A 27,376-nucleotide genomic window follows, 5' to 3' on the forward strand; every position below is an offset into this window, starting at 1 on the left:
GTCCCTCCATGGGGAAACCAAATGCCCTCGTGGACACCTTGGAGGACCTCGTCCTGGAGAAGCCATGGTCCCAGCATGACCCACCTTGCCTTGCTTTCTCCTGCAGGGGGGAGTGACAGACGACAAGAGCGATGATGGCAAATCCATCTCCACCCTCAGTTTTGGTGTCAACAGACCCACCATCTCCTGCATATTTGACTGTAAGGCCCCAAGGGGTGGAGGGTGGGACATGGGGACACCACCCAACAGCGAGGACATGGGGTCATCACCAACAGCTGGGCCATGGGGTCACCACCAACAGAAGGGCCATGGGGTCACCACCCAACAGCCGGGCCAGGGGGTCACCACCAACAGCCAGGCCAGGGGGACACCACCCAACAGCGAGGACATGGGGACACCACCCAACAGCCGGGCCATGGGGTCACCACCCAACAGAAGGGCCAGGGGGACACCACCCAACAGAAAGGCCATGGGGTCACCACCCAACAGCCGGGACATGGGGACACCACCCAACAGCCGGGCCATGGGGACACCACCCAACAGCCGGGACATGGGGACACCACCCAACAGCCGGGCCATGGGGTCACCACCCAACAGCCGGGACATGGGGACACCACCCAACAGCCGGGCCATGGGGACACCACCCAACAGCCGGGACATGGGGACACCACCCAACAGCCGGGCCATGGGGTCACCACCCAACAGCCGGGCCAGGGGGTCACCACCAAGAGTCGGGCCAGGGGGACACCACCCAAAAGAAGGACCATGGGGACACCACCAACAGAAGGGCCATGGGGACACCACCCAACAGCCGGGCCAGGGGGACACCACCCAACAGCCGGGACATGGGGTCACCACCCAACAGCTGAGCCATGGGGTCAACCACCAGCCTGACCCCACTGTGCCTACTAAAGCATGTCCTGAAGCTGAGCTCCACATCTCCACGTGCTTTGAAGGCCTCCAGGTGTAGGGACCCCAGCAGTTCCCTGGGAGCCTCCTCCAAAGCTTCTCCACTCTCTCAATAAAGAAATCTTTCCTCATATCCAACCTAAACCTCCCTTGGTGGAACTTGAGGACATTTCTTCTCCTCCCAGAGGTAGAATCCTCACGGTTCCCCTGGATTCATCTCCATGGGATGTGTCTCATCTCCTCCCTGTAGGTGGGAACCGATACCACCTCCGCTGCTACATGTACCAAGCTCGGGATCTGATCGCCATGGACAAGGACAGCTTCTCAGGTATGGCCAGAAGCCCACGTCCATGTGTTGGTGTGGAGGTGGATCACGGGGTGGTCTGGAAAGCAATTGTTGGGGTGTTTATTGATGTGACACTGGCGGTGGTCACCAACCACGCAACGAAGAAGCTCACCAGGTGGCCAGGCTGGAAGAGGAGAGGGGGATGGAGCTCAATCCAGTTGGAGGCCGGTCACAAGGCCATAGAGTGTGGTGGTGGGACCTCATCCATGGCTGGAGGACAGGAGGATCTCCAGAGGGATCTGGCCAGGCTGGATCCATGGATGGAGGGCAGGAGGATCTGCAGAGGGATCTGGCCAGGTTGGATCCATGGATGGAGGATCTGCAGAGGGATCTGGCCAGGCTGGATCCATGGATGGAGGGCAGGAGGATCTGCAGAGGGATCTGGCCAGGTTGGATCCATGGATGGAGGATCTGCAGAGGGATCTGGCCAGGCTGGATCCATGGATGGAGGGCAGGAGGATCTCCAGAGGGATCTGGCCAGGCTGGATCCATGGATGGAGGGCAGGGAGGATCTGCGGAGGGTCTGGCCAGGCTGGATCCATGGATGTAGGGCAGGAGGATCTCCAGAGGGATCTGGCCAGGATGGATCCATGGATGGAGGGCAGGAGGATCTCCAGAGGGATCTGGCCAGGCTGGATCCATGGATGGAGGGCAGGGAGGATCTGCAGAGGGATCTGGCCAGGATGGATCCATGGATGGAGGGCAGGGAGGATCTCCAGAGGGATCTGGCCAGGCTGGATCCATGGATGGAGGGCAGGAGGATCTCCAGAGGGATCTGGCCAGGCTGGATCCATGGGTTGGAGGGCAGGAGGATCTCCAGAGGGATCTGGCCAGGCTGGATCCATGGATGGAGGACAGGAGGAACTCCAGAGGGATCTGGCCAGGATGGATCCATGGATGGAGGGCAGGAGGATCTCCAGAGGGATCTGGCCAGGCTGGATCCATGGGTTGGAGGGCAGGAGGATCTCCAGAGGGATGGAACCGGAGTGGTGGGCAGGGAGGTCTCTGGTGGCCCATCGCCTCCAGCTGTGGCGTTGCAGGCGGGATGGAGAGCTCTGGGCTGGGGTCGAGGTGCTGGAACATGGGGCAGAAACCTCCATGAGATGTGTTCAGAAAGAACGAAAGTGGAGTTGGGACCTTAGAGGCAGATGCCTTCTTCTGAGAAGAACCTCTCATGAAGTTCCTGCTTGGATTTATGTGCCCTCAGCACTCAGCTTGCTTCCGATAGGGAGGCACCAGCTCCCATCCCTGGAGGTGTTGAAGACCAGGTTGGATGGGGCTTGGAGCAACCTGATCCGGTGGGAGGAAGTCCTACCCGTGGCAGAGGGTTAGGAAAAATGTCTTCACTGAATGATTGATGAAGTTCTGGAGGAGTCTGTGCAGGAGAGTGGTGGAGCCTCCAACCCTGGAGAGGTTCAAAAACCACGTAGATGTGACACTTCAGGACATGGTTTAGTGGGCACAGAGGGGTTGTGTTGATGGTTGGACTGGATGATCTCGGATGTCTTTCCAGCCTTAATGATTCCATGATCTTGGTGAGACCTCCTTGATGGAGAAGACACCAAACCCAACCAACGTTTTTTTTCCCCACAGAGGGGAGCAGCCTATGGGGGGACCCGGGCATCACCATGGTGGGCATCACCATGGAGGAGAGCAGGACCTCAGTCCCGAGAGTCTCCTGCTTCCCTCAAAGTTTTGGAGCAGAAGGGCTTGAAGGTGGTGGGCAGAAACACCTCAACGAGGGGCAGAGCACCCAAACGACCTGGGTGAAGGCATTGAGTGCCCCCTCAGCGAGTTTGTGGGTGACGCTGAGCTGGATGGAAGTGTGGATCTGCTGGAGGGTAGGGAGGCTCCAAAGGGATCTGAACAGGATGGACCCATGGGCCGAGACCAATGGGATGAGGTTCAACAAGGCCAAATGCCGGGTCCTGCACTTGGGGCACAACAACCCTGTGCAGTGCTACAGACTGGGGGAAGAGTGGCTGGAGAGCTGCACGGAGGAGAAGGACCTGGGGGTAATGGTTGACAGTGACTGACCATGAGCCAGCAGTGTGCCCAGGGGGCCAAGAAGGCCAATGGCATCTTGGCTTGGATCAGAAATGGGGTCACCAGCAGGTCCAGGGAGGGGATTCTCCCTCTGTACTCAGCACTGGTGAGACCGCACCTCGAATACTGTGTTCAGCTCTGTCCCCTCACCACAAGAAGGATGTTGAGGCTCTGGAGAGTGTCCAGAGAAGAGCAACGAAGCTGGTGAGGGGCTGGAGAACGTCTGACGAGGAGCGGCTGAGAGAGCTGGGGGTGTTCAGCCTGGAGAAGAGGAGGCTGAGGAGAGACCTTATTGCTCTCTACAACTGCCTGAAAGGAGGTTGTGGAGAGGAGGGAGCTGGGCTCTTCTCCCAAGGGACAGGGGACAGGACAAGAGGGAATGGCCTGAAGCTCCTCAAGGGGAGGGTCAGGTTGGACATCAGGAACAAATTCTTCACAGAAAGAGTCATCGGCACTGGAACAGCTGCCCAGGGAGGGGGTCGAGTCACCTTCCCTGGAGGTGTTTAAGGAACGGGTGGATGAAGTGCTGAGGGACATGGTTTAGGGAGTGTTAGGAATGGTTGGACTCGATGATCCAATGGGTCCTTTCCAACCTGGGGATTCGGTGATTCTGTGACCACCCGGCGTCTGCACCCACCGAGGTCCCCGTCTCCTCTCCGCAAAGGTTTGGTTGTCCAGGGTGGTGATGGGGACTGAGGTGATCTCATGGCCTTGATTTGGTGGAGGAGGGAGGTGAGGCCCTTCCTTGGGTGAGAGCCGGACAAGGACAACATGAGGAACGAAGCCACGCAACGTGGACCGGTGACCCCCACGGCCTTAACGGCGCAGAGAGGAGGTCATCGAGGGCGCTTTGGAGGGAGAAAACCAAACCTTGTGTGTGAGACGCTCCAAAGAGTCTTCATGAGGCCTTCTTGGAGGAGAAGGAGGAGGAAAAGAAGAAGACAAAGAGCAAAAAAAAGAGTCCAAATCCATGGTTTTATTTGTTTATGGTGATGCGTTTGTGTTCCTCTTCCTGGAACGAAAGAGGACAGGTGGGAAGGGTTCTTCCCACCATGATGGGACTCCTTGCAAGAGGCCACCACACAAAGAGCCCCGGCTCAGTGACCACATCTTCTGTGGGCCAAGGGCCAAATAGGAACCCCTTGGAGCTGCCATCGCTGGAAGAGGAAGGGATGGGGGGACACCACCCTGGGCTGCATCCAGGTCCACCACCTGCCATGGGCAGGGACACCTCCCACCGGATCAGGGGTCTCCAAGCCCCATCCAACCCCGCCAAGAGGACAACCTCAAGGCCGGGACAACCTCAAGCTGACCCGGTGGGAGGTGTCCCGGCCCATGGCACAGGGTGGGACTGGATGGGCTTTGAGGTCCCTTCTGAGCCGACCCCTCCCCTCCAGCTTGGGAAGGACCCAAGATGGGACTGATGTGAAAGGGTAAGCGTTGGAAAACTTGGCCTCGTCCTCTTCTCAGCTGGAGTTGCCTGGGACGTGGTGGGAATGTCATTGCTGCTTCTGAAGGACCTGCAGCTCCTTCAGCCTCTTCAGGTCTTCCCCCCCATACGCTGTTGGCCCTTGTATGACTATGATTTGCCTTCTCCTTGGTGGCTCTAATCCATCTTCTGCCTCTTGTCTAACATCTCTTGCAGATCCTTATGCCATTGTCTCCTTCCTCCACCAAAGCCAGAAGACGGTGGTGATCAAGAACACCTTGAACCCCACCTGGGACCAGACACTCATCTTCTACGAGATAGAGATCTTTGGAGACCCTGAGAACGTGTCTGACTCTCCTCCCAACATCGTGGTGGAGATCTATGACCACGACACCTACGTAAGTGGGTTGGCTCGAGGTAGATCTTCATGGGGTGACAGTGGTGGGGTGGAAGGGACAAAGGCTGATTTTTGACCTCTGGGGTGCGATGCTGTAACATCTCCAGGTGGCTCAGAGCTGGACACTGAGAAGGCAGGAATTCAGCGAACGGTTCTGCTGGTGATGTCCTTGGACCTCCTCTGGTTACTGAAGGAACGCTGGGGAGGGGCTCTTCCTTGGGGAGGGCACAGACAGGACCAGGGGAGAGGTTTGGAGCTGCAGGAGGGGACGTAGAGATGAGATCTTGGGGGAGAAATGCTCCACGATGAGGGTTAGGAGGCCATTGATGAAGTGGTGGCCCCTCCATCCCTGGAGGGGTTCCAGGCCAGGTTGGATGGTTCTTGGAGCCCCTGATCCCGTGGGAGGTGTCCCTGCCCATGGATTGGAACTGGATGGGCTTTGAGGTCTCTTCCAATCCAGACCATCCCATGATTCCGTGCCTCAAAGCAGTCGCTCAAGTAGGGTCCAAGACCTCATTGTTGCCCAAAGGGATTGGTGATGGCGTTTGAGGGGCTGGTGAGACACTTCTCCTAGAAGAACCAGGCTGTGGGCTGTCCCAAGAACAGAAGGGATTTCAGACTCCCTGGAAGTGAAGAACGCTTAGAATCCAGCTCAGGAACCTCTCAAGAACCTCTCAGGAACCCTTCTGCCCTCCACAAGGCACCGGTGGGAAGCAGGAAAAGCAACCAAAGATCCCTTTACAGAAGCTTTTAAGCGCTGCTGATGCTTAAAGAGCTTCTGCTGTGGAGATTGTGTGATCTCCTGGGAATTTCACCTCCTATTTAAGCCCAAATGCCCAAGAAGAAGTTCATTTCCAGCTCTGGTGGCTTCAAAGAGGAGATTGAAAACCGTAGGGGCTTCAAAACTATCATTTTTCACCAAGCGGTGCCGTAACGGTTGAGACGTGGAGCTCAGTTTTGGGGTGTCGGGGTCTCGGCTGGGATGTGGGTACGTGGTGATGGATTCCACCAGGAGACGGGGTGGGAAGAGAGTTCCTCATGCCTGTGGTTGCCTTTCAGGGTGCCGATGAGTTCATGGGGCGCTGTATCTGCAGGCCCAGCCTGGCGCGGTCACCACGGCTCTCCTGGCACCCGGTCGTCAAGGCCAACAGAAACGTTGGGGAGCTGCTGGCTGCCTTCGAGCTGATTCAGAGGGAGAAGGTGAGCTCCTCACCCAGACCTGATCCCATCTCTACTTGGAATGGAAGCTCCGGCCCTTGGAGTCTCTCCTCACCCAGCAGAGGATCCAAGAGAGGCTGAGAGAGTTGGGGTTATCCAACCTGGAGAAGAGGAGGCTCTGGGGAGACCTTAGAGCAGCTTCTAGCATGGAAAGGGGCTCCAGGAGAGCTGAGGAGGGGCTTCTAACGGTGGCCTGGAGTGACAGGACAATGGGAATGGCTTTAAATTGGAAGGAGGAAGATTGAGGTGAGATCTTAGGAAGAAACGATGAAGGTGACCCAGGGAATTGGTGGCTCCCCCATCCCCGGAGGTGTTGAAGGCCACATTGGATGGGGCTTGGAGCAACCTGACCCAGTGGGAGGTGTCCCTGCCCATGGCAGGAGGTGGAACCGGCTGAGCTTTGAGGTCCCTTCCAACCCAAACCATCCCATGATTCTCTGCTTGATGTTGAGTTGTGTCCACCCGGGCTCTGCAGGCCTGGAGGCTCCTGTCCTCAGGGTCACCAGGATGGGTGCTCCAAGCAGACCCCGCTGTGATCCTCAGCGGTGGCTGAGATGTTTAGCAGAGCCGAGGGGAAGATGCTCAGTGCTGGCCCAAAGCCTGGGCTGCCAGGAGACACCACTGGTTGTCCTGCCGAGCTTGGAGCCTCAGCATCTCCCCACCAGGAAGAACCTGGTGGATTTGTCCCCACACGTTGTCCTCCGCTCAGCGTTCCCTTCTGGATGAGTCGGTGAGCTGGAGCGCGTGGTTGCTCTCGCAGCGCTCGAGGCTCAACGCTGGTCCTTCTCGGAAGGAGCCCCATCAGAAGGAACCAGGCCAGGTGGGAGAGGCTCCTCCTCATGTCCCACCACACTCCTGTGCTTTCCCAGCTTCTCCATCCCCTGCACTCACCCGCGTGGCTTCTCCACCAGCCGTGGTGCCCACCTCCATCCCAGATGTGACTCAGTGCCGGGGAAAGCCGGTGGACTTGAAGGCTCAATGTCCCCTTCCTCTTCCTCTGTCCCAGCCCTGAGGTTCTCGTTGGGATTGAGGGTCCCACAGCTCCTCCCTCTTTCCATCGTGAGTCCCAGCTCTGCTCCTGGTGGGACGCTGTGCCCTGGGGATGGTACTTCCGCAGCTTCAAGGGTGGATGGGCTGGGACAAGCCTTGCCGCACCAGTCCAGAGCTGCTGGTGGACATCAGGAGATGTCTGTGCTGCTGGGACGAGGCACCAAATCACCTGCACGCAGCCTCCTTCTTCCTCAGAAATTACTGGGTTGGGTGGAGAAGATATCTTGGAGAGGTCACCTCTCTCCAAGGACCTCATTTGACCTTAGCAGAAGGCAGCCGGGTGGATTTGAGGTTCTGCTCATGCCTCCTTCTTGGAGGAACGTCCTTTGTGCCCAGGCTTTTTGGAGCCCAGCGTTGGGCATGGTGGGAGCAGTGGGAGGCTGTGGGTGGTGGGGCTGGTGGTTCTCCATGGACCAAAGCTGAGGGAGGACCAGGAGTGCGAACGGAACGTCTGTGTTTTGTCTCCGCAGCCGGCTGTCCATCACATCCCCGGCTTCGAGGTAACGTCTTTCTCCTCTTTGTGACTCCTACGTCTGGCGGTCCTCTTATTGTCCCCATCCCCTGCCCCAGCGGAGCTGCTCGGTCCCATCACCACCAGCTGGTCCTGCAGAGCTTTCTGGTGGACCTTGCAGTTGCCACCTTAGAGGCAAATTGTCCATCCTATCTTAGAGGCAAGTTGTCCATCCTATCTTAGAGGCTCGTTTTGCGGTGGAGGAATCCCCGTGTTGAGCTGTCAGTGTCCTCCAGCTGATGGTGAAGACCTGGAGAGCGTGGTGCAGGTCTCTTTTGACCCCTAGGACGGGGCAGATGGCTCTCACTCCTGATGTCGTTCGTTGGGTCGTTGGCCGTTCCCTTCCTGCCCCGGTGGGAATTTAGGGTTGAGCTTCTCGACGGCTGCAGCGCGTTCCTACCCTGCAGCGCAAAGAGCAAAGGAGCTGGTGGGTGGTGGGCATCCAGAGGGACCTGGGACACACTGGAGAGGTGGGAGTGGGAGAACCTCAGGAGGTTCAATCAGGCCCAGGGCAAGGTCCTATACCAGGGTTGGGGCAATGCGTGGGTTCAATCAAGGTTGGGTGGAGAATGGCTGGGGATCAGCCCTGAGGAGAAGGAGTGGTGGTGCTGGAGGAGAAGCTCCACAGGAGACACCAACTCAGAGCCCAGAACCCCCCCGTGTCCTGGGCTGCACCCGGAGCAGCGTGGCCAGCAGGGAGGGAGGGGATTCTGCTCCTCTGCTCCACTCTGGGAGACCCACCTGGAGCCCTGGGTCCAGCGCTGGAGTCCTCAGCACAGGGAGGACATGGAGATGGTGGAGAGAGTCCAGAGGAGGCCATGGAGATGGTCTAAGAGGTGGAGAACCTCCTGTGTGAGGAGGCTGAGAGAGTTGAGGTTGTTCAGCCTGGAGAAGAGAAGGCTGTGGGGAGACCTCAGAGCAGCTTCCAGGAGGGAAAGGGGCTCCAGGAGAGCTGGAGAGGGGCTCTGGATCAGGGAGTGCAGGGAGAGGACGAGGGGAAAGGTTTTGAGCTGCAAGAGGGGAGATTGAGATGAGATCTTGGGGAGAAATGTTCTCCTGGGAGGGTGGGGAGACCCTGGTCCAGGTTGCCCAGAGCTGTGGTGGCTGTTCCATCCCTGGAGGGGTTCCAGGCCAGGTTGGATGGTTCTTGGAGCCCCTGATCCAGTGGGAGGTGTCCCTGCCCATGGCAGGGGTGGGACTGGATGGGCTTTGAGGTCCCTTCCAACCCAAACCATTTCAGGGTTCTATGATTCTACGTGGTTTTAAGTCACCTGCACCGTGTCCTTCTCACACCTGGGGGTGGAGGTGGCCCAGAACTCGGAAAGCGTTCTTGTAGTCAGCACCTACGATTATAAACCCTATATAAAGGATGGTCTTATGGATGAGAATTACTCTTAACTGTCTTCTTCTCTTCTCCAGAACGAGCTCTCCTCCAGCCTGGACGAGGTGAGTCTGTAAGATTTGGTTGTCTCTTCATCTTGGAGATGGGTCAAATTGGGCCTCCCTGGGGCAGCCACTTTTCAGATGAGTCGAGTTCATAGCACCGGGACTTTAGGAACCCTGGAGGTCACCAGCAGGACAGGGTAGATGTGCTCCACGCTTGAAGCAGGAAGCCTCCCCGGTGGCCAGACCCGTTGGGTGATATTTAACCTCTGTGAGATGTGTTTGCATGAGGTCCACGGGTGTGTGCAACCCTTCCAAACCCAGCATGCAAGAGCTGAGATGTTGGGCTGAGCTTTGGTGGGACCTCAGCTGAGATCCCGGCTGAAGAATTGCGGCTTCTCATAGGGAATTTGCCATGGATTGGGGTACGTGGTGGGGACATTCCAGCTGCTCTGAAGGACCACAAGCTGCTTGGACAACCTCGCTCTCCAGAGCTTGTCCTACAGAGCAGATGACAGGCTGAACCAAGTGCTGTCAAGGTGGAATGGTATCTTGGAGAACCCCAAGCAGGGAGCTGAGCAAAGGACATGTCTGTTTGAGCCTTGTGGTGGCCCAGTCAACCTCAAGCCTGGGAGATGAGCTATGAGGGACCTGGGGCACCCAAAGAGCCTGGAAACGTTCCCATGAAAGCTTGGATGGGACAAACCCCTTTCTCCAAGATGGGTTCCTTCCGGCCTGAGGTTGAGGGGCTCAGCTCCGTGCTCGGTGGGGGCTGAGATGGATGAGCTCGTTTGGACGTAACCATCTCTCTGCTCTCTTTCTCCTCGTTTCGTGCCGCTGCCGCGGGTGGACGGGGCGCTCCGCAGCTCTTCACCCCCGCTTTGTTCTCCGAGGGGCTCCTCCAATGGGTACCTTTTGTGCTCAAGCTCTTCACTCTCCTCTGTTCCTCTGCCTTTGCCCAGAAACCAAGTGAGGTCCCAACAGAGACTCTTGGAGAGCCCAACTCCTTGAGGCATGGCCTCCCCGCCCCGTAGCGACCCCACCTGCACCCCGCAGAGAGCGATGCCAGCCTGAGGTCTCCGGTGACCTTAGCAGTAGATAACAAACCTTGTGGAGAAGCAGGCTCAGCCATACATCGTCTTTGGAGGTGCTCCAGGCCAGGTTGGACGAGGCTTGGAGCAACGTACTCCAGTGGGAGGTGTCCCTGCCCATGGCAGGGGGTGGATCTGGATGGGCTTTGAGGTCCCTTCCAGCCCAACCCATTCCATGATGCTAAGGACCCCTCACCTGCTGTCCGCATTTGGTCTCACTCTTGAAGGAAGCCTCCTTCTGTCCACGTAGAACCGTAGACCCGTGTTGGTTGGACACGTGGTTCATCAAGAGCTTCATCCAAGCCTCATCCCGTGGTCACCGGATGAGGTGTTGCGTGAGCAGCAGCCCCTTCCTGCAGCTGGAGGTGATGCTGACCCTCCATCCCATGTTGCCGCCCCCACTAAACTGTCTTCTGCTCTCTGGTCACTCCTCGTCCTGCCCAACGCAAGGAGCTGCATTTCACTAATTAACCTTTTGCTAATTAACCCCCTGCCGCTGCTTCTTCACTCCCTCTCCTCATCCCTCTCCGTAACTACCCGGTCATGGTCTGGGTGGGGAATAGATGCAATTTCATCCCCTCCTTCCCTAAAGGAGGGACCTTTGAGGAGGTTCTTTGGTGAGGAACCTTGATGGGGATCAGGTTCCTCTTCGTTCCTTTGGGAAGGTGCAGGCGTTGCCCTCAGCAGATGTTTCATCTCTTCCGGAGTCAGATTGAACAGAGGGAAACAGTTTCCAAGTCCCTTCATCCCCCAAACCCTCATCTCCACCTGTCCACGTGTCCTGGACCTCTGGAGGGAGCTCGGTCTTGGAGGAGGAGACCTCGGGGCTGCACAGGGTGGGATGAGGAGGTGATGGGGTTGGTGTTCCACCACGCCATGAGCTGACGCGTCCCTGTTCTTCTGCAGTCCGCGGACTCAGACCTGCCGTACCCCCCACCCCAGCGGGAGCCCAACATCTACATGGTCCCTCAAGGGATCAAACCGGTCCTGCAGCGCACGGCCATCGAGGTGAGTGGTGGGGACCACACGGGGGCACCTCACCCCCTCGCAGAGCGGTGCCCCAAACGTGGCCCAAGCGGGAGATGAGACCCAGGAACGAGATCCAAGCCAGACCTGGTGGATCCAGAGTCCTGGTGGTCCTGGGAGCCGGTTCTACCCATGGGTCATTGGTCAGTAGATGTTGTCTTGGTGGGTCTCACCAAGCAGTCAAGTTGTAGGGCAGAGCACAGCCCTGGACCACACCTGGTCTTTAGGAGGACACCAGGATGATATCTGCCCAAACCGGAGGTTCTCCATTAGTAGACAAGTGATTGTGGAGCTGCTGTGCTGGTGGGTGCAGAGGAACGCTGTACGGCCTGGATTGTCCTCATTCTGGTTGTCCCATGGGGTTGATTCATCTCTGCTTCATGGTTGGCCAACCTTCAGGTTTACCTCCTTGCTGAGAAGCTCAGTGAGAGACCCAGAGGCGGACCTTTAGCTCATTCTTTGCTGTCTGTTCTCACCCTTCAGGTCCTGGCCTGGGGGCTGAGGAACCTCAAGAGCTACCAGCTGGCCAGCGTCACCTCTCCCAGCCTGGTGGTGGAGTGTGGAGGCCAGCTGGTGCAGTCCTGTGTCATCAAGAATGTCAAGAAGAACCCCAACTTTGACATCTGCGTGCTCTTCATGGAAGTGGTGAGGACTTGGTCGCCACTCTGCGGTGGTGGGATCATAGTAGAGCTGCTTGGGAAGGACCTCTGGAGGTCCCAGAAGGGAACGCGCCCTGTGGTGGAGCTCGTTCTGTCCTGCTCAACGTCGGTTCCCTTTGGGGGGGTACAGAACGGCTGTAGTTGCGTGTAGGGAAGGGATTGTCCTCCTGGACTCAACGCTGGTGAGGACACACCTCAAATCCTGGGTTCAGTTCTGGGTCCCTCACTCCAAGAAAGCCCTGGAAGGGTTGGAGTGTGTCCGGAGAAGGGAACGGAGCTGGGAAGGGTCTGAAGAACAGGGGTTGTAGGAGCAGCTGAGGAACATGGGGCTGTTGAGCCTGGAGAAGAGGAGGGGAGACCTCATCACTCTGCAGCTTCTGGAAAGGAGGTTGTGGTGAGGTGGGTGTTGGTCTTCTCCTGAGGAACAAGGGATGGGATGGAACGGTCTCAAGTTGCACCAGGGGAGGGTTAGGTTGGATTTCAGGAACCATTTCTTCACTGAAGGAGTGGTGAAGCACTGGAAGAAGCTGCTCAGGGTGGTGGGGGAGTCCCCGTCCTTGGAAGGGTTGGAAGAACCTGTAGAGATGGCACTTCATGACATGGTTTAGTAGGGACGGTGGTGTGGACAGTTGGACTCGATGGTCTCACAGGTCTTTTCCGACCTTCACGATTCCGTGTTCCCACACTGCCGTGTTCTCTGCCCACAGCGTCTGCCCAAGGAGAGCCTCTACAGTCCCCCCATCGTCGTCAAAGTCATCGACAATAGGCCCTTCGGCCGAAGGCCTGTGGTGGGGCAGTGCACCATCCGCTCGCTGGAGGACTTCTACTGCAACCCCTACCACGAGGAGATGGACGGTCCCCAGGAGCACGCCGGTACGTTCTGCCACGGACCCCGTGGTGGCCGCCCAGCTGTGTCCTCTCCAGGAGGAGCCGTGGGTCGCTGTGGGCGTTGCTTTTAGCTCAGCCCAACTGGAGGTCCCACCCAGAAGGGCCAGGAGATGCCATGGAGGAGCTTAGCTCTGGGCTTGGTGGGTTGGTGAGCCGGGCTGTGCCTTGGCCAAGCTGCTCGCGCCATGGGAACGTGAGCTTTGGTTGGTGGGAAGGCTCTGGGAAGGGTTGAGGTCTCTCCAGGAGCTGGGTAACAAGGTGTCTTGGCTTTGGATGTTCTCCTCCTGCTGGATGTTCTCCTACTGGATGTTCTTCTCCTGCTGGATGTTCTCCTCCTGCTGGATGTTCTCCTCCTGCTGGATGTTCTCCTCCTGCTGGATGTTCTCCTCCTGCTGGATGCTCTCCTCCTGCTGGATGCTCTCCTCCTGCTGGATGCTCTCCTCCTGCTGGATGCTCTGCTGGATGTTCTGCTGGATGTTCTGCTGGATGTTCTCCTCCTGCTGGATGCTCTCCTCCTGCTGGATGCTCTCCTCTTGCTGGATGCTCTCCTACTGGATGTTCTCCTGCTGGATGTTCTGCTGGGTGCTCTCCTCCTGCTGGGTGCTCTCCTCCTGCTGGATGCTCTCCTCCTGCTGGATGTTCTCCTGCTGGATGTTCTCCTTCTGATTGCAGATGACGTGAGCCTCACGCCCAGGGATGATGTCCTCATTGACATCGATGACAAAGAGCCCCTCATTCCTGTCCAGGTATGGAAGAAAACGATACCACGGGAACCCACCACTGTCTTTGTCTCATAGGGGGCAGCTTGCGCAGGTCCAGGGCTGGGGTGGAGATGGTTGTAGATCTGATGTGAGGTCGTGGCCACCTCTGTTTTCATCCCATCTCCTCCACCGTGGCATAACCGACCACCACAAACTCCTCCTTCTCCCCCAGGTTCAATGTGAGGTGTTGGAGTTGCTTTCCTGGGGGTGACACCACAGCCTGTCTCCATGCCAGGTTCTTCCTTCCAACATCACCTCCTCAGGTTTAGGGCTGAAGAAGGTCTCTGCCGTGTGGGCTGCTGGGTGCATCTCTTGGGAGATGCCAAACCTCAGCAGGACTGACCCCATACTGGAGAGGACAAACTGCTTCTGGCAGATGGGACAGTTTGCCCAAGGCCACACCTGAAGCTCACGTTCCCTCAGGCTCGGTTGTCCTTCCCACAACCCCGTGGGCCGATCTCCTTTCCCCGGTTCTTCTCCCAGATCCACCTCCTGCTTTCAGCAGCTCCAGTGACCCTGCAGAGGGCCACAGCGGCATCCGTGATTCCAGAAGGTCCATGGTGGTAGGACCTGGATATGCTTTGGGAGAGTCAGTGAAGGAGGAACGTGTTGGTGCTGGTGCAGAAAGTGAGCTGCGAGTTTGAGGGGTCTCAGCTGTCCTTTGTTGATGCAGCTTGGGGTGGTCGTTCCTCCTTCCTGGAGGACCACGCTGGGGACACTGGACGTGCTGGTGCTTCATTCTTGGGTTCCAGTGGCAGCAGATGTGTCCTCTTTGAGGCAGAGGCCGGTCAGTGCCGATATGTGTGCCCGAAGCGCAGATCTGTAGGTGATCTGTGTTGCTCAGGAGCGGCTGAGAAGCTGCTCAGAGGCTTTTGGTGGAGCTTTTCATGGTCTTCTACTCCCCTTTGGTGGATTTAATGTGTGAGAGCATCTCCATCCTTCACGTTTTGAAGGTTCCTCGGGCTGGAAGAGCCTCTCAGGTGTTCCTCTTGTTGGCTGCTCATAGAAGCAGATGTATCATCATCAATGCTTCTGCTCCTCATTCATCTCCTCGGTGGCACCTCAGTGTTCCTCCTGAGGACTTCACCATCCGCTGGTCCATGCCATCAGCTGTGGAACCATAGAATGTCCTCAGTTGGAAGGGAGCCACAAGGATCATTGAGTGCACCTCCTACCCCGACAGAGGACAACCCCAACCTGAGGTCTTGTCTCAAGGTGGGCTCAGAGTGGAGTCCCAGCAGCAGGGTGTGCCCTGTGGAGTCAGAGCTGGAGCTCTCTCCTTGCCGCATCCCTTGTGTGGGTCATCTCCTTGAGGTTGGTGCCGGGCAAGTCCTCCCCATATCTGAGCAGGCTTTGCTTACACAGGAGCACACGTTGCCTCATGCAACCTCTGCCGTGGAACGATGAAGGTTTTGGCCAATTCTGGGCCAAAGCTGAGGGGGTGGGACTCCAACCTCTTGTGGGCTGGAGAGCAGCAGCCTCTGCTCCTACCCACCAACCCCAAACCTTGATGAGCTCCAGGTTGGTGCTCTCATCCCGCAGTCCTCACTGCGTACGACGTGAGCTGTTTTTTTTGGGGGTCCCCACCAGCCCAGAGGTGGAATGTTCATCTCCTCATCTTCTAGCCTAGCTTGGAGGACGCTTGGGAGCTGAGTGAGAGTGGCGAGAAGATGGGTAGGAGGGGTGGGATCAGGTCCTGGTTTGCCTCGGATGAGCTGCGTGATGCTGAGCTGAGGAGGATGGTGGCACTCCGTGCCCTCTCCAAGGCTGTGAGACCCTCTGTGGGTGGGATGGGTCTCTGGGAAAGGGTCCAAGCACCCAAAGATGGGTTTGTAGCCCCTCTAGTGGTGGGCATGGACCTAATTCAAGGGCCGAGAGAAGATATGGAGGATGGGAAGGTGCTTTCTGGTGGCAGAGGCCAGGTAGGGTTTGGTTTAGCCGTGGGCTAAGACCCCAGAGAGGGTTCTTCTGACCCACAGCAGAAGATGGGTGTGTGCCATGGGTATGTCCTCAACAAAGATGGGGCAGGATGAGGGAATGGGTTTGGCTTCAGCAGCTCAAGGTCAACAGGAGCTGAGAATGTGTGCTCATAGCCCAGAAACCACCAGGAGAGAGTGGATTCTGCCCCTCTGCTCCACTCGGGGAGACCCACCTGGAGTCCTGGGTCCAGCTCTGGAGTCCTCAGCACAGGGAGGACATGGAGCTGGTGGAGCGAGTCCAGAGGAGGCCACGGAGATGATCCCAGGGCTGGAGAACCTCCCATAGGAGGCCAGGCTGGGAGAGTTGAGGTTGTCCAGCCTGGAGAAGAGAAGGCTCCAATGAGACCTTAGTGTGGCTTCCAGTAGGAAAAGGGTCTCCAGGAAAGCTGGGAAGGGACTTTTTCCAAGGGCCTGGAGTGATGGGACGAGGGGAGCGGCTTTAGATTGGAGGGCGAAGATTGAGATGAAACATTAGGAAGAAATTCTTCACGCTGAGGGTGAGGAGGCCCTGGAACAGGTGGCCCAGAGCAGTGGTGGCTGCCCCATCCCTGGAGGGGTTCCAGGCCAGGTTGGACGGTTCTTGGAGCCCCTGATCCAGTGGGAGGTGTCCCTGCCCATGGCAGGAGTGGAACTGAATGGGCTTTGAGGTCCCTTCCAACCCATTCCATGACTCTCGGAACTGTGGAACCGCGGCTCTCCAGACCTTGCAGGGACTTCATTGTGACGTTGGGAGATCTGCTCAGATTGGCCTTCTGGGGACAAAACACTATGAATCAGGACAAACGGACACTTCTATCGAGGTCTTCTGCTGTTTGGGGGGTGTCTCCTCAGCTGTGGTGGGAGCTGCAGAGGTCCCTGTAGACGCCTGGGTTGTGTCGGAAGCAGGAACGAGACAGGATTGGAGGTGGAAGGAACCCCAACTCTGCTCCCTGGGGCAGTTTGAAGCCTCTTGAAAGCATCTCAAATCAAACCCAAGGACCAGGAGGTGAAAGGACGAGACGGGGGAGAAGGACCAAGCCATGAAAGCTCTGCTGCAGCACTTTTGGGGTGGAAGATGTTGACGTTTCTTTACCGAAACAAACATTTCACAAACAAACCACCCTGCGATGACCTGAATTCTTCCCTTGGTCCTCAGGTCAATTCTTCTCCGTTTGTTTGTTCGCCTTTTGCTTTTGCCCTTTGTTTGGGGAGTGGAGGAGGAGAAGGAGGAGGAGAAGGGATCTCGTTCCTGGAAAGCCAAACCCAAATTCCCACCACCTCCCTCCCTAACCTCTCCGTTTTGGCCCTGGGGGATGTTCTTCCCATTCTCACCCTCTCCTGGACAGGAGTTGGGGTGACTTTTGCTTCGGTGGTCTGACACCCTGAAGCCACCAGGGTTCCTCCACCCTTCTCCGCTCCCCTCTGGGGCCACGTTTAGAGGATGAAGGAGGAGTCCCAGCTTGTAGACATCATCCTACCCCTTCTCCCTGGAGAAGGTGATGGATCCCAAGCCAAGAACCCATGCCCGGGGGCCACAATCTCCGTCCTGCTTGCTCTTCCAGTGGTGACCTTGGAAGCAGGACCAGGATTGTTCCTGCCTTGTGCGATGGGTGTGTTTCATTGTGTGGCTCCGAGGCTGTTCTCCATCCCTGCCAGTCCTGGCTTTGGTCCCTCCTCTGATGAACGCCTGGAACAAAGGATCACTTTGTTGTCCTCATCTGAAAGAGAGCAAACAAAGAGACCCACCTCCCCCTCTGCTCGGGGGTTGCTGACTGTGGTGTCCATCTCCTCCACGTGGGGTGAGGAGTTCAGCCCCAGGGCAGTTGGAAACGAGGCTGCAAACATCGTGGTTACCAAATGTGTGGAGAAGAAGCTCCTCAAGCTCCGAGAAAAGCCATTTCCCCGCTGCGAGGTCTCCTGGGTTGGATCTTTCTGGTTTCCTCCTCTGGGAGATGGACGTGGAGGGGGGTTTGGCCAAAGCTGAGCGCACACGAGAGGCTGTGGGTTCTCTTGGGTGACCCAGGTTTGGATCTGCTCCTCACCCACAGTGTCCTCTTGCTCTCCGTGCCCTTTCCTGGGTCCTCAGGCTGTGCGGAGCAGAGCAGGAAGGACATCTAGGAGGTCCTTCTGCAGCCCCAAGTAATGAGCAGATACGAGCAGGTGTGTCCATATGAGGCCACCAGAGAGTTTGGGTTGGTCAACCTGGAGAAGAGGAGGCTCCAGGGGGACCTTAGAGCAGCTTCCAGTAGGGAAAGGGGTTCCAGGAGAGCTGGAGAGGGGCTCTGGATCAGGGAGGGCAGGAACAGGACCAGGAGAATGATTTTGAGCTGGAAGAGGTGAGATGGAGATGAGATGTTGGGGAGAAATGTTCTCCTGGGATGGTGGGGACGCCCTGGAACAGGTTGTCCAGAGCAGTGGTGGTTGCCCCATCCCTGGAGGGGTTCCAGGCCAGGTTGGATGGTTCTTGGAGCCCCTGATCCCATGGGAGGTGTCCCTGCCCATGGCAGGAGGTGGCACTGGATGGGCTCTGAGGTCCCTTCCAACCCAACCCAGTCCACGATGCCAAAATAGATGGAAACCCAACCCCTGCTCTTGGGCCATGGATGCTTTGTCCAAGGAGACCTCACCCTTACGACCCAGAAGAAGTGGAAGGCAACGCTGCTTGGGTTCGCGGCTTTTATTTCTTCTCGTTTTTGCTTTTGCTGGTGTGGGTTAACCATGGTTTTCTTTAACCACGTTGATAACCAAACACTTTAATTTGTAGCTTGCAGAAGGTCTGACCACCTCGGCATTAATTAACATCGCAGCTTCTCGGGCCCAGGCTCATGTATGTACCGCTTCGTTTCTAACTCATCTCGCTTAATTAATTAATGGTTTCTATGAATGACATTTATGCATTTTATACTCATTTAAAGCTGAGTGGGGGGCGGTTGCCACACCGGAAGGACGGGATGGCATCCAGAAGGACCTGCACACGGTGGAGAAGTGGGGCTGGAGAACCTCAGGAGGTTCAACCAGGCCAAGGGCAAGGTCCTACACCTGGGGTGGGGCAATCTGTGGTTTCAGTGCAGGATGGAAGATGATTGGGAGCAGCCGTGAGGAGAAGGACTTGAGGTGCTGGGGGAGGAGAAGCTCCACAGGAGACAGAACGTGCACTCAGAGCCCAGAAATGACCCATGTCCTGGGCTGCACCCGGAGCAGTGTGGCCAGCAGGGAGGGACGGGATTCTGCCCCTCTGCTCCGCTCTGGGAGACCCACCTGGAGCCCTGGGTCCAGCTCTGGAGTCCTCAGCACAGGGAGGACACGGAGCTGGTGGAGCGAGTCCAGAGGAGGCCATGGAGATGATGGGAGGGATGGAGAACCTCCCGTATGAGGCCAGGCTGGGAGAGTTGGAGTTGTTCAGCCTGGAGAAGAGAAGGCTCCGGGGAGACCTTAGAGCAGCTTCCAGTAGGATGAGGCTTGGAGCAACGTGATGCAGTGGTGGGAGGTGTCCCTCTGCATGGAGGTGAAACTGGATGGGCTTTGAGGTCCCTCCCAACCTAAACCATTCCATGGTTCCATGATTCGAACTTGCTGTCGGTCAGAACCCCCAGGTCCCATCCCTGGAGGTGTTCCAGGCCAGGTTGGATGGGGCTTGGAGCAACCTGGTCCAGTGTGAGGTGTCCCTGCCCATGGCAGGGGGTGGAACTGGGTGGGCTTTGAGGTCCCTTCTGACCCATTTTATGAGTCTATGTGATGTGCTTAGGACCAGGAAGAGAGGACCAGAAGGCTTTGAGGGTCAATCTCGTGCTGAGCAGAAGCTTGCCCCATGCAAGCTTGACCCCCATTTTGGACATTGGTTCTTTGGGCTCAAAGAGGGGAGGATTTTCCAAAAGTGTCGTTTCTCTCCCTTTCGAATTCCACAGCAATGATGGTTCCCGGCTGTCACCTGATGTTCTTCTTCCCTGGTCACCTCCATCATGTCCAATTAGCTGATGGAGAAACGAGGATAATCCAACCAGGCCAAGATAAACCCATGGCTCACATTCTTCGTTGCAAGAAAACCATGTAGATGTTGCCCTTTGGGCCATGGTCGACGTGGTGGTTTGGGGCTGGTGGTTGGACTTCTAAGGAGACCTTAGAGCAGCTTCCAGTACCTGAAGGGGCTCCAGGAAAGCTGAGGAGGGACTGTTCACAAAGACCTGGAGGGATGGGATGAGGAGGAATGGGTATAAACTGGAGAGGGGCAGATGTAGACTGGACACAAGGAGGAATTTCATTGTGGTGAGAGTGGAGAGGCCCTGGCCCAGGTTGCCCAGAGCAGTGGTGGTGCCCCATCCCTGGAGGTGTTCCAGGCCAGGTTGGATGGTCCTTGAGCAGCCCGATCCAGCAGGAGATGTCCCTGCCCATGGCAGGGCGTGGAACTGGGTGATCCTTAAGGTCCCTTCCTACCCAACCCTTTCCGTGATCCCGTGATTCTGTGCAACACAAAGAACCCATCGGAGGAGACGTTTCCAGCCTCACTCCGGCCAACAACGAAAAGAAGTCGAAATCTGTAAACTATTTGGAATAATCGGCTCTGTGCTGTGTCTGTGAGTTCCCAATCACAGCGCGTATTTTACGGCTTCTCCTGTTACTCTTAGCTTGGAAGAGCTGCCGGTGTTGGATATCTCCTGCTGGAAGCGGTCGCCAACCCGCTCTGCACGGCCCCGTGTGCGTTCCTGACATTGTTTTTTCTCCTGGCGCTTCGTGCAGGCTTGAGGAACATCCCATGGTGTTGCCATGGGTGAAAGCTCTTCCAGAGCGGTCTGCATGGCAAGGTGGATTTCCACCAGCAAAGGTTGCAGGAGAAAGCATCCCCAGATACTGGACTCAGTATTGATGAGGCCACACCTCGAATTCTGGGTTCAGTTTTGGGTCCTTCACTCCAGGAAGGATGTTGAGGGGCTGGAGCGTGTCCGGAGAAGGGGATGGAGCTGGAGAAAGGGCTGGAGAACAAGGGTTCTCGGTTGAGGGACCTGGGGTTGTTTAGCCTGGAGAAAAGGAGGCTGAGGGGAGACCTCATCACTGTCTACAACTGCCTGAAAGGAGGTTGGAGTGAGGTGGGTGTTGGTCTCTTCTCGCAGTGACAGGCGAGGGGGTGAGAAGAAAGGGGCTGAAGGTGCCCCAGGGCAGGGTCAGGTTGGACATCAGGAAAAATATCTTCCCCAAAAGGGTTCGGAGGCCCTGGCAGAGGCTGCCCAGGGACGGTGGTGGAGTCCCCATCGCTGAAGGGGTTTAGAAGCCGGGGAGATGAGGTGCTCAGGGATGTGGTTTAGTGGTGGGCAGGGACGGTTGGGCTCGATGACCTCAAAGGTCTTTTCCAACCAAACAGTTCTTTCATTCTCTGATAAATGATGAGACAGAGGGAGAATGGTGAGCAGACCACGCGTGGGTGGCTGCCTTCAGGTCAAAGTGGGGGCTGATGGCACAGGATGGAAAAAACCCACTGAAAACAGAGTTTCATCCATTTCTGAGGTGTTCAAGGCCACGTTGGATGGGGTTTGGAGCACCTAATCCAGTCGGAGGTGTCCCTGCCCATGGCAGGGGGGTGGAAGTGGACGTGATGTCCTTCCAACCCAACCCATTCCATGATTCTTTGATTTGTGGAGGTTGAAAGCATGAAGATCTCCTTGCAGCAGTTCTGTTGTAGAACCTCTTTGAAGATGCCTCCCGTAGCTCGATTTCCTGCCTGGATGTTCTGACCTTGGGAGCGATGGAAGGCAGAGCAGCAGAGGGATTATGGATGTGGTTGGAAAACGCCACGGAACGCAACTGTGGGATTTAAAGACGTGTCTGTGTTCCTCAGCTGTTTGTGGTGGCATCTGCGACCGTGTCTTCTGCACCCGTGGGAGGACAGGGCTGGGCTGGGTTGTGTTTTGGGTAAGGAGCTGAGGTGACCTCGCTGCCTTTGTTCTGGAGAAGGTGAGGGTGTTGACACCACCTTCTCCAGGTTGTCATCTCCTGCAGAAGTGTGGTGGGATACAGCTGAGGGGCTGTGTCTGTAGATGTCCGAGAGATCTTCACAGGCTGAGAGAGTCGGAGATGTTTAGCCCAGCAAGAATGATGACTCCTTGTTCATGGAGGAGTTCATGGTGTGGTGGCCTCCCATTCCACCTCTACTTGTACCTGGGAACACGCCTGCTGGGTGGAAGGTCTTTCTCCTGAGGGGGATGATGCCAGTTGACAAAGATGATCCGAGGGATGGAGAACCTCCCGTCTGAGGTCAGGCTGGGACAGTCGGGGTTGCTCAGGAGAAGAGAAGGCTCCGGGGAGACCTCAGAGCAGCTTCCAGGAGGGAAAGGGGCTCCAGGAGAGCTGGGGAGGGGCTCTGGATCAGGGAGTGAAGGGACAGGATGAGGGGAATGGTTTTGAGCTGCAAGAGGGGAGATTGAGATGAGATCTTGGGGAGAAATGTTCTCCTGTGAGGGTGGGGAGACCCTGGAACAGGTTGCCCAGAGAAGTGGTGGCTGCCCCATCCCTGGAGGGGTTCCAGGCCAGGTTGGATGGGGTTTGGAGCCCCTTCTTGTGTGGATGGAGGTGGTTTTCTCCTCCTCCCACCAACGTTGTTTTCTGCTCAGAGCTACTGCTGATTCCCGGGGTAATTTGAAGGAACCAGAGGGAAGGACCAGGTTGACCTAAGGGTAACCCAAGGACAGATCCCTCTTGGGAAGAGGTTGGAGTTCCTGGTTGGAAATGAGGTTGCATGAAGCTTGGAGCAACCTGATCCAGTGGGAGGTGTCTTCACCCATGGCAGTGGGTTGGAACTGGATGGGCTTTGAGGTCCCTTCGGACCCAAACCATTCCATCATTCTGTGATGTCCAAGGTCAAGCCTGGTGGTGATTTTGGTGTCACCCGGTTGCTACATGAAATCCTTGACTTTAATCACTTGTGTTGGTGGAGCCGTTGCTTTCCCATCCGCCGGCAAATGGGTTGATGTCCATCACTAATAACATCCAGGCCAGGTTGGATGGGGCTTGGAGCACCCTGAGGGAGGTGTCCCCGCCCGTGGGAACTGCCTGGGCTTTGAGGTCCCTTCTGACCCAAACCATTTGCCTCCTTTTTCTTTTCCCTTCCCTCCTTTTTCTTGTGAGATCAGTAGAAATCAGAACTTTCTAACCAAATTCTTTGTCTTGGGGCGGCAGAAGATCCCGTGGGTAAGTTGTCCCCTATGGTTGAGCGCTCTCTTAGTCACTCCATACCTTCGTTAGGGGAATGTCCTACCGAAGCCCTGGGGGTCAGAGTTGGACCTTTAGAAACAGTAAAAATGAGGATGTGATGAAAGGCAAAATTTCTTCTTACTTTAACACAAAGGGAGACACAGAGTTAATTGATCCATTAATTCGATTAAAAATAACGTCAATTCACAGCCCAGAACCCCCCCGTGTCCTGGGCTGCACCCGGAGCAGCGTGGCCACCACGGAGGGATGGGATTCTGCCCCTCTGCTCCGCTCTGGGAGACCCACCTGGAGCCCTGGGTCCAGCGCTGGAGTCCTCAGCACAGGGAGGACATGGAGATGGTGGAGCAACTCCAGAGGAGGCCATGGAGATGATCCGAGGGCTGGAGAACCTCCCACAGGAGGCCAGGCTGAGAGAGTTGAGGTTGTTCAGCCTGGAGAAGAGAAGGCTCTGAGGAGACCATAGAGCAGCTTCCAGTAGGGAAAGGGTCTCCAGGAGAGCTGAGGAGGGAGGTCCTTTTCCAAGGACCTGGAATGGCAGGATGAGAGGAATGGCTTTAAGTTGGAAGGGAGAAGAGTTAGATGAGACATTAGGAAGAAATTCTTCATGCTGAGGGTGAGGACACTCTGGCCCAGGTTGCCCAGAGCAGTGGTGGCTGCCCCATCCCTGGAGGGGTTCCAGGCCAGGTTGGATGGGGCTTGGAGCAATCTGATCCAGTGGGAGGTGTCCCTGCCCATGATAGGAGGTGGGACTGGTTGGGCTTTGAGGTCTCTTCCAACCCAACCAATTCAACGATTCTATGAAACCAGAGAGTGAGGAGCTGCAGGTTGGGTTCACAGTAGCTTCATCACCTCTGCGGACAGAAACCCACAGAGCAGAAGGTCACCTCTAGCAATTATGGGACACTCTTCTGATGCCTGAGCTTTGCTCGTGGAGATGTCTGACCTTGGTGTCCCCTTGCTGCCAGGAGGAAGAATTCATTGACTGGTGGAGCAAGTTCTACGCCTCCACCGGGGAGAGGGAGAAATGTGGCTGCTATTTGGAGAAGGGCTTCGACACCCTGAAGGTGAGTGACCTTGGCTGGTTCTGGCTTATTGGATCTTCTCATTTCATGTTGGTTTTCCACCTATTTTGATTCTTGTTGAGCGTTGAGGCGTTTCTGGGCTATGGGAAACCACCCTGAAAAGGATTTGGGACCACCAAGTAAAGCCAGAAGTTGCCGAAGGAAGGGATGATGGAGGTGGTCTTCTAGAAGAAGGGCTAAAATGGACACAGGAGCCCAAAGGGGATTAAGATGCGGGGGAGACCTTGCCTGTCTGAAGGAAAATGTTCTCAGCAGGATCTCTTTGGCTCATGAAAAACCTTCAGTGAGACCTTGGCTTCGTCTGGGTCCTCCACGATGAGCTTTAGTTATCGTAGGGCTGCCAGAGGTCTGTTCTTCATCTCTGTCCTGGAAGGGTGACAACTCCCAGGACGCTGTTCCTGTGGGTGGTATCTAGTCCAGAACGAGAAGCTTGGGTCAAGGCTTGTGCCAGATGGATGGGGACACACTGCTGGTCCCCTTCTGGCCAGGAGAAGGCCCTGCCCTCACCCCTGGTCTCTCTCTCTCCTCAGGTCTACGAGACAGAGCTGGAGAACGTGGAGGACTTCGAGTGTCTCTCTGACTTCTGCCACACCTTCAAGCTGTATCGCGGCCGCTCGCAGGACTCAAATGACGACCCCTCAATTGTGGGGGAGTTCAAGGTGTGGTGGCCTCAGTTTCTACCTCTACTCATACCTGGGAACGCACAACGCTGAGTAGAAGGTCTTGGTACTGAGGGGGGTGATGCCAGTTGACAAAGATCTGAGGGCTGGAGAACCTCCCGTAGGAGGCCAGGCTGGGAGAGTTGGGGTTGTCCAACCTGGAGAAGGCTCTGGAGGGACCTTAGAGCAGCTTCCAGTAGGGAAAGGGGCTCCAGGAGAGCTGGGGAGGGGCTCTGGAGCAGAGAGGGCAGGACAAGAGGAACGGTTTGGATCTGCAAGAGAGGAGATTGAGACGAGATCTTGGGGAGAAATGTTCTCCTGTGAGGGTGGGGAGACCCTGGAACAGTGGTGGCTGCCTTGGTCAAGAACTTCTAAACCTGTCCCTGCAGAGAAAGTCTCAGCCACGTTAGGCTGATGGTTGGACTGGATGGTCTTAGAGGTCTTTTCCAACCTTATAATGATTCGATGAGTTTATAAACCTTTGGGAGGCTCCTTCAAACCTCTTTCACCGTCTGAAGGCTCAAAGGGCAGTGAAGCAGAAGATGGGAAGGACAAATGTGGTAAAGGAGCTCTGTGCAGTCTTAGAACCATTTGGGTCGGTGTTCAAGCAAGGGGTGAATGATACAGACGGCTTCCCACCCTTCATCCTGGCTTCCTTGACCATGAAGAGCCTGGCAGGACATGGTCAGGTCTAGTAAGCAAAAGAGAGTCAGGATCTGGGCTCTGTCCCCAGAGTAGCTGTAGATGCTCCATCCCTGGAAGCCTTCAAGGCCAGGATGGATGAAGTTCTGAGGAACCTGATGGATTTGAAGATGTTCCTGTTGAAAATGTTCTTGGGTTCTGTGATTCTGTGCGACCACCCAGGCTGGTGGTGTGCACCTGCCCACGCGAGACCCATCTGCGCGTGTGGGTGAGGAGGTGCAGCTGAAGATGTCCTTCCTTCCCAGGGCTCCTTCAAGATTTACCCTCTCCCCGACGACCCGCGAGTCCCAGTGCCACCTCGGCAGTTCCACCAGCTGCCGGCCAGAGGACCTCAGGAGTGTCTTGTCAGGGTCTACATCATCCGGGCCTTTGATCTCCAACCCAAGGACGCCAATGGGAAGGTAACGTGGTGGGGAAAGCACTGGGGAACCTCAGCGTGGGTGGGTTCTTTCAGCAGGTCAACCCTAACTGATCAAAAGCAGGAGGAGCTCTGCTGTGAAGCCACGTTGGGAGAGTTGGGGTTGTTCAGGAGAAGAGAAGGCTCTAAGGTGACCTTAGAGCAGCTTCCAGTAGGAAAAGGGGCTCCAGGAGAGCTGGGGAGGGGCTCTGGATCAGGGACAGGACGTGGGGAATGGTTTGGAGCTGCAAGAGGGGAGATTGAGATGAGATCTTGGGGAGAAATGTTCTCCTGTGAGGGTGGGGAGGCCCTGGAACAGAGCAGTGGTGGCTGCCCCATCCCTGGAGGGTTTCCAGGCCAGGTTGGATGGTTCTTGGAGCCCCTCATCCCATGGGAGGTGTCCCTGCCCATGGCAAGGGATGGATAGGATAGGCTTTGAAGTCCCTTCCAACCCAACCCATTCTATGATTCTTAAGAAGGTCCATAGGTCAAGGAGAGCCATGAGGAGCTCAGCCTGGGCGGTCTTTCCAGGAGCAGAACTCACCCAGATCTTTCCCAGTGGTTTGAGCGTTTCTAACGTGAGTTGGGATGAGAACATCTCTGGGTTTGGCCTCAAACTGGGTGAGATCTTTGAAGCAAAGTGGATTTTAGTTCTTCTTCCTCCGGCAAAACTGCTGACTCGGGTCAAGTTTAACCACTTCTCGAATTTCTCCTGATCCCCCGAATAGTTTTACTTATGAAAATGTCCTAAAAATGTCGATAGAGATGATACAATTTTTAGATGCAGAAGGAGGTTTCGTGGCCAAGTGTGGTTCCGTGGTATTGACTCAAAGCTCTTGCACCATCTTGGAAAGGAGAAGATCTCAGGTCACATTTTTTTTGGAGCAAAATATTTTGCCTTTGACATTTGAGTCCCCTGCGTTCGTAAATCTATTTTTGAGTAGACCTCAAACTGATGATCTCGATGGTATCACCAGAATAGGTGACTCGGATGAGAGCAGGAACATCCTTGAGTAGACCTCAAACTGATGATCTCGATGGTATCACCAGAATAGGTGACTCAGATGAGAGCAGGAACATCCTTGAGTAGACCTCAAACTGATGATCTCGGTGGTATCACCAGAATAGGTGACTCGGATGAGAGCAGGAACATCCTTGAGTAGACCTCAAACTGATGATCTCGATGGTATCACCAGAATAGGTGACTCAGATGAGAGCAGGAACATCCTTGAGTAGACCTCAAACTGATGATCTCGATGGTATCACCAGAATAGGTGACTCAGATGAGAGCAGGAACATCCTTGAGTAGACCTCAAACTGATGATCTCGGTGGAATCACCAGAATAGGTGACTCAGATGAGAGCAGGAACATCCCTGAGTAGACCTCAAACTGATGATCTCGATGGTATCACCAGAATAGGTGACTCAGATGAGAGCAGGAACATCCTTGAGTAGACCTCAAACTGATGATCTCGATGGTATCACCAGAATAGGTGACTCAGATGAGAGCAGGAACATCCCTGAGTAGACCTCAAACTGATGATCTCGATGGTATCACCGGAATAGGTGACTCAGATGAGAGCAGGAACATCCCGAGGACTTCAAACCAAGCTCAGTCCAGAAAGAAGCGAGGAGGAGTATTTTTCATGTTCTCTTGGTGCTTT

At 56.0% G+C, this 27,376-nt stretch overlaps 1 protein-coding gene across 8 annotated transcripts in view; it reads left to right on the plus strand.

The window, feature by feature from the left end:
- DYSF (dysferlin) overlaps positions 1–27,376 on the plus strand; it is a 101,842-nt gene that overhangs the window by 41,908 nt on the left and 32,558 nt on the right. For 4 of the 8 annotated variants that reach the window (XM_054065964.1, XM_054065966.1, XM_054065962.1 and 1 more), the window contains 13 exons: positions 107–200; positions 1,160–1,237; positions 4,947–5,128; positions 6,187–6,327; positions 7,866–7,915; positions 9,343–9,352; positions 11,287–11,388; positions 11,890–12,051; positions 12,773–12,938; positions 13,626–13,699; positions 23,838–23,936; positions 24,485–24,613; positions 25,561–25,716. In XM_054065964.1, coding sequence (XP_053921939.1) covers positions 107–200; positions 1,160–1,237; positions 4,947–5,128; positions 6,187–6,327; positions 7,866–7,915; positions 9,343–9,352; positions 11,287–11,388; positions 11,890–12,051; positions 12,773–12,938; positions 13,626–13,699; positions 23,838–23,936; positions 24,485–24,613; positions 25,561–25,716 — 1,443 coding nt within the window. Of the gene's footprint in view, positions 1–106; positions 201–1,159; positions 1,238–4,946; positions 5,129–6,186; positions 6,328–7,865; positions 7,916–9,325; positions 9,353–10,155; positions 10,198–11,286; positions 11,389–11,889; positions 12,052–12,772; positions 12,939–13,625; positions 13,700–18,436; positions 18,500–23,837; positions 23,937–24,484; positions 24,614–25,560; positions 25,717–27,376 lie in introns of all 8 variants that reach the window. The other 4 variants (XM_054065959.1, XM_054065961.1, XM_054065960.1 and 1 more) reach the window with 2 other exon arrangements.

The sequence above is a fragment of the Cuculus canorus genome, chromosome 4, assembly GCF_017976375.1.
Source record: "Cuculus canorus isolate bCucCan1 chromosome 4, bCucCan1.pri, whole genome shotgun sequence".
NCBI lineage: Eukaryota > Metazoa > Chordata > Aves > Cuculiformes > Cuculidae > Cuculus > Cuculus canorus.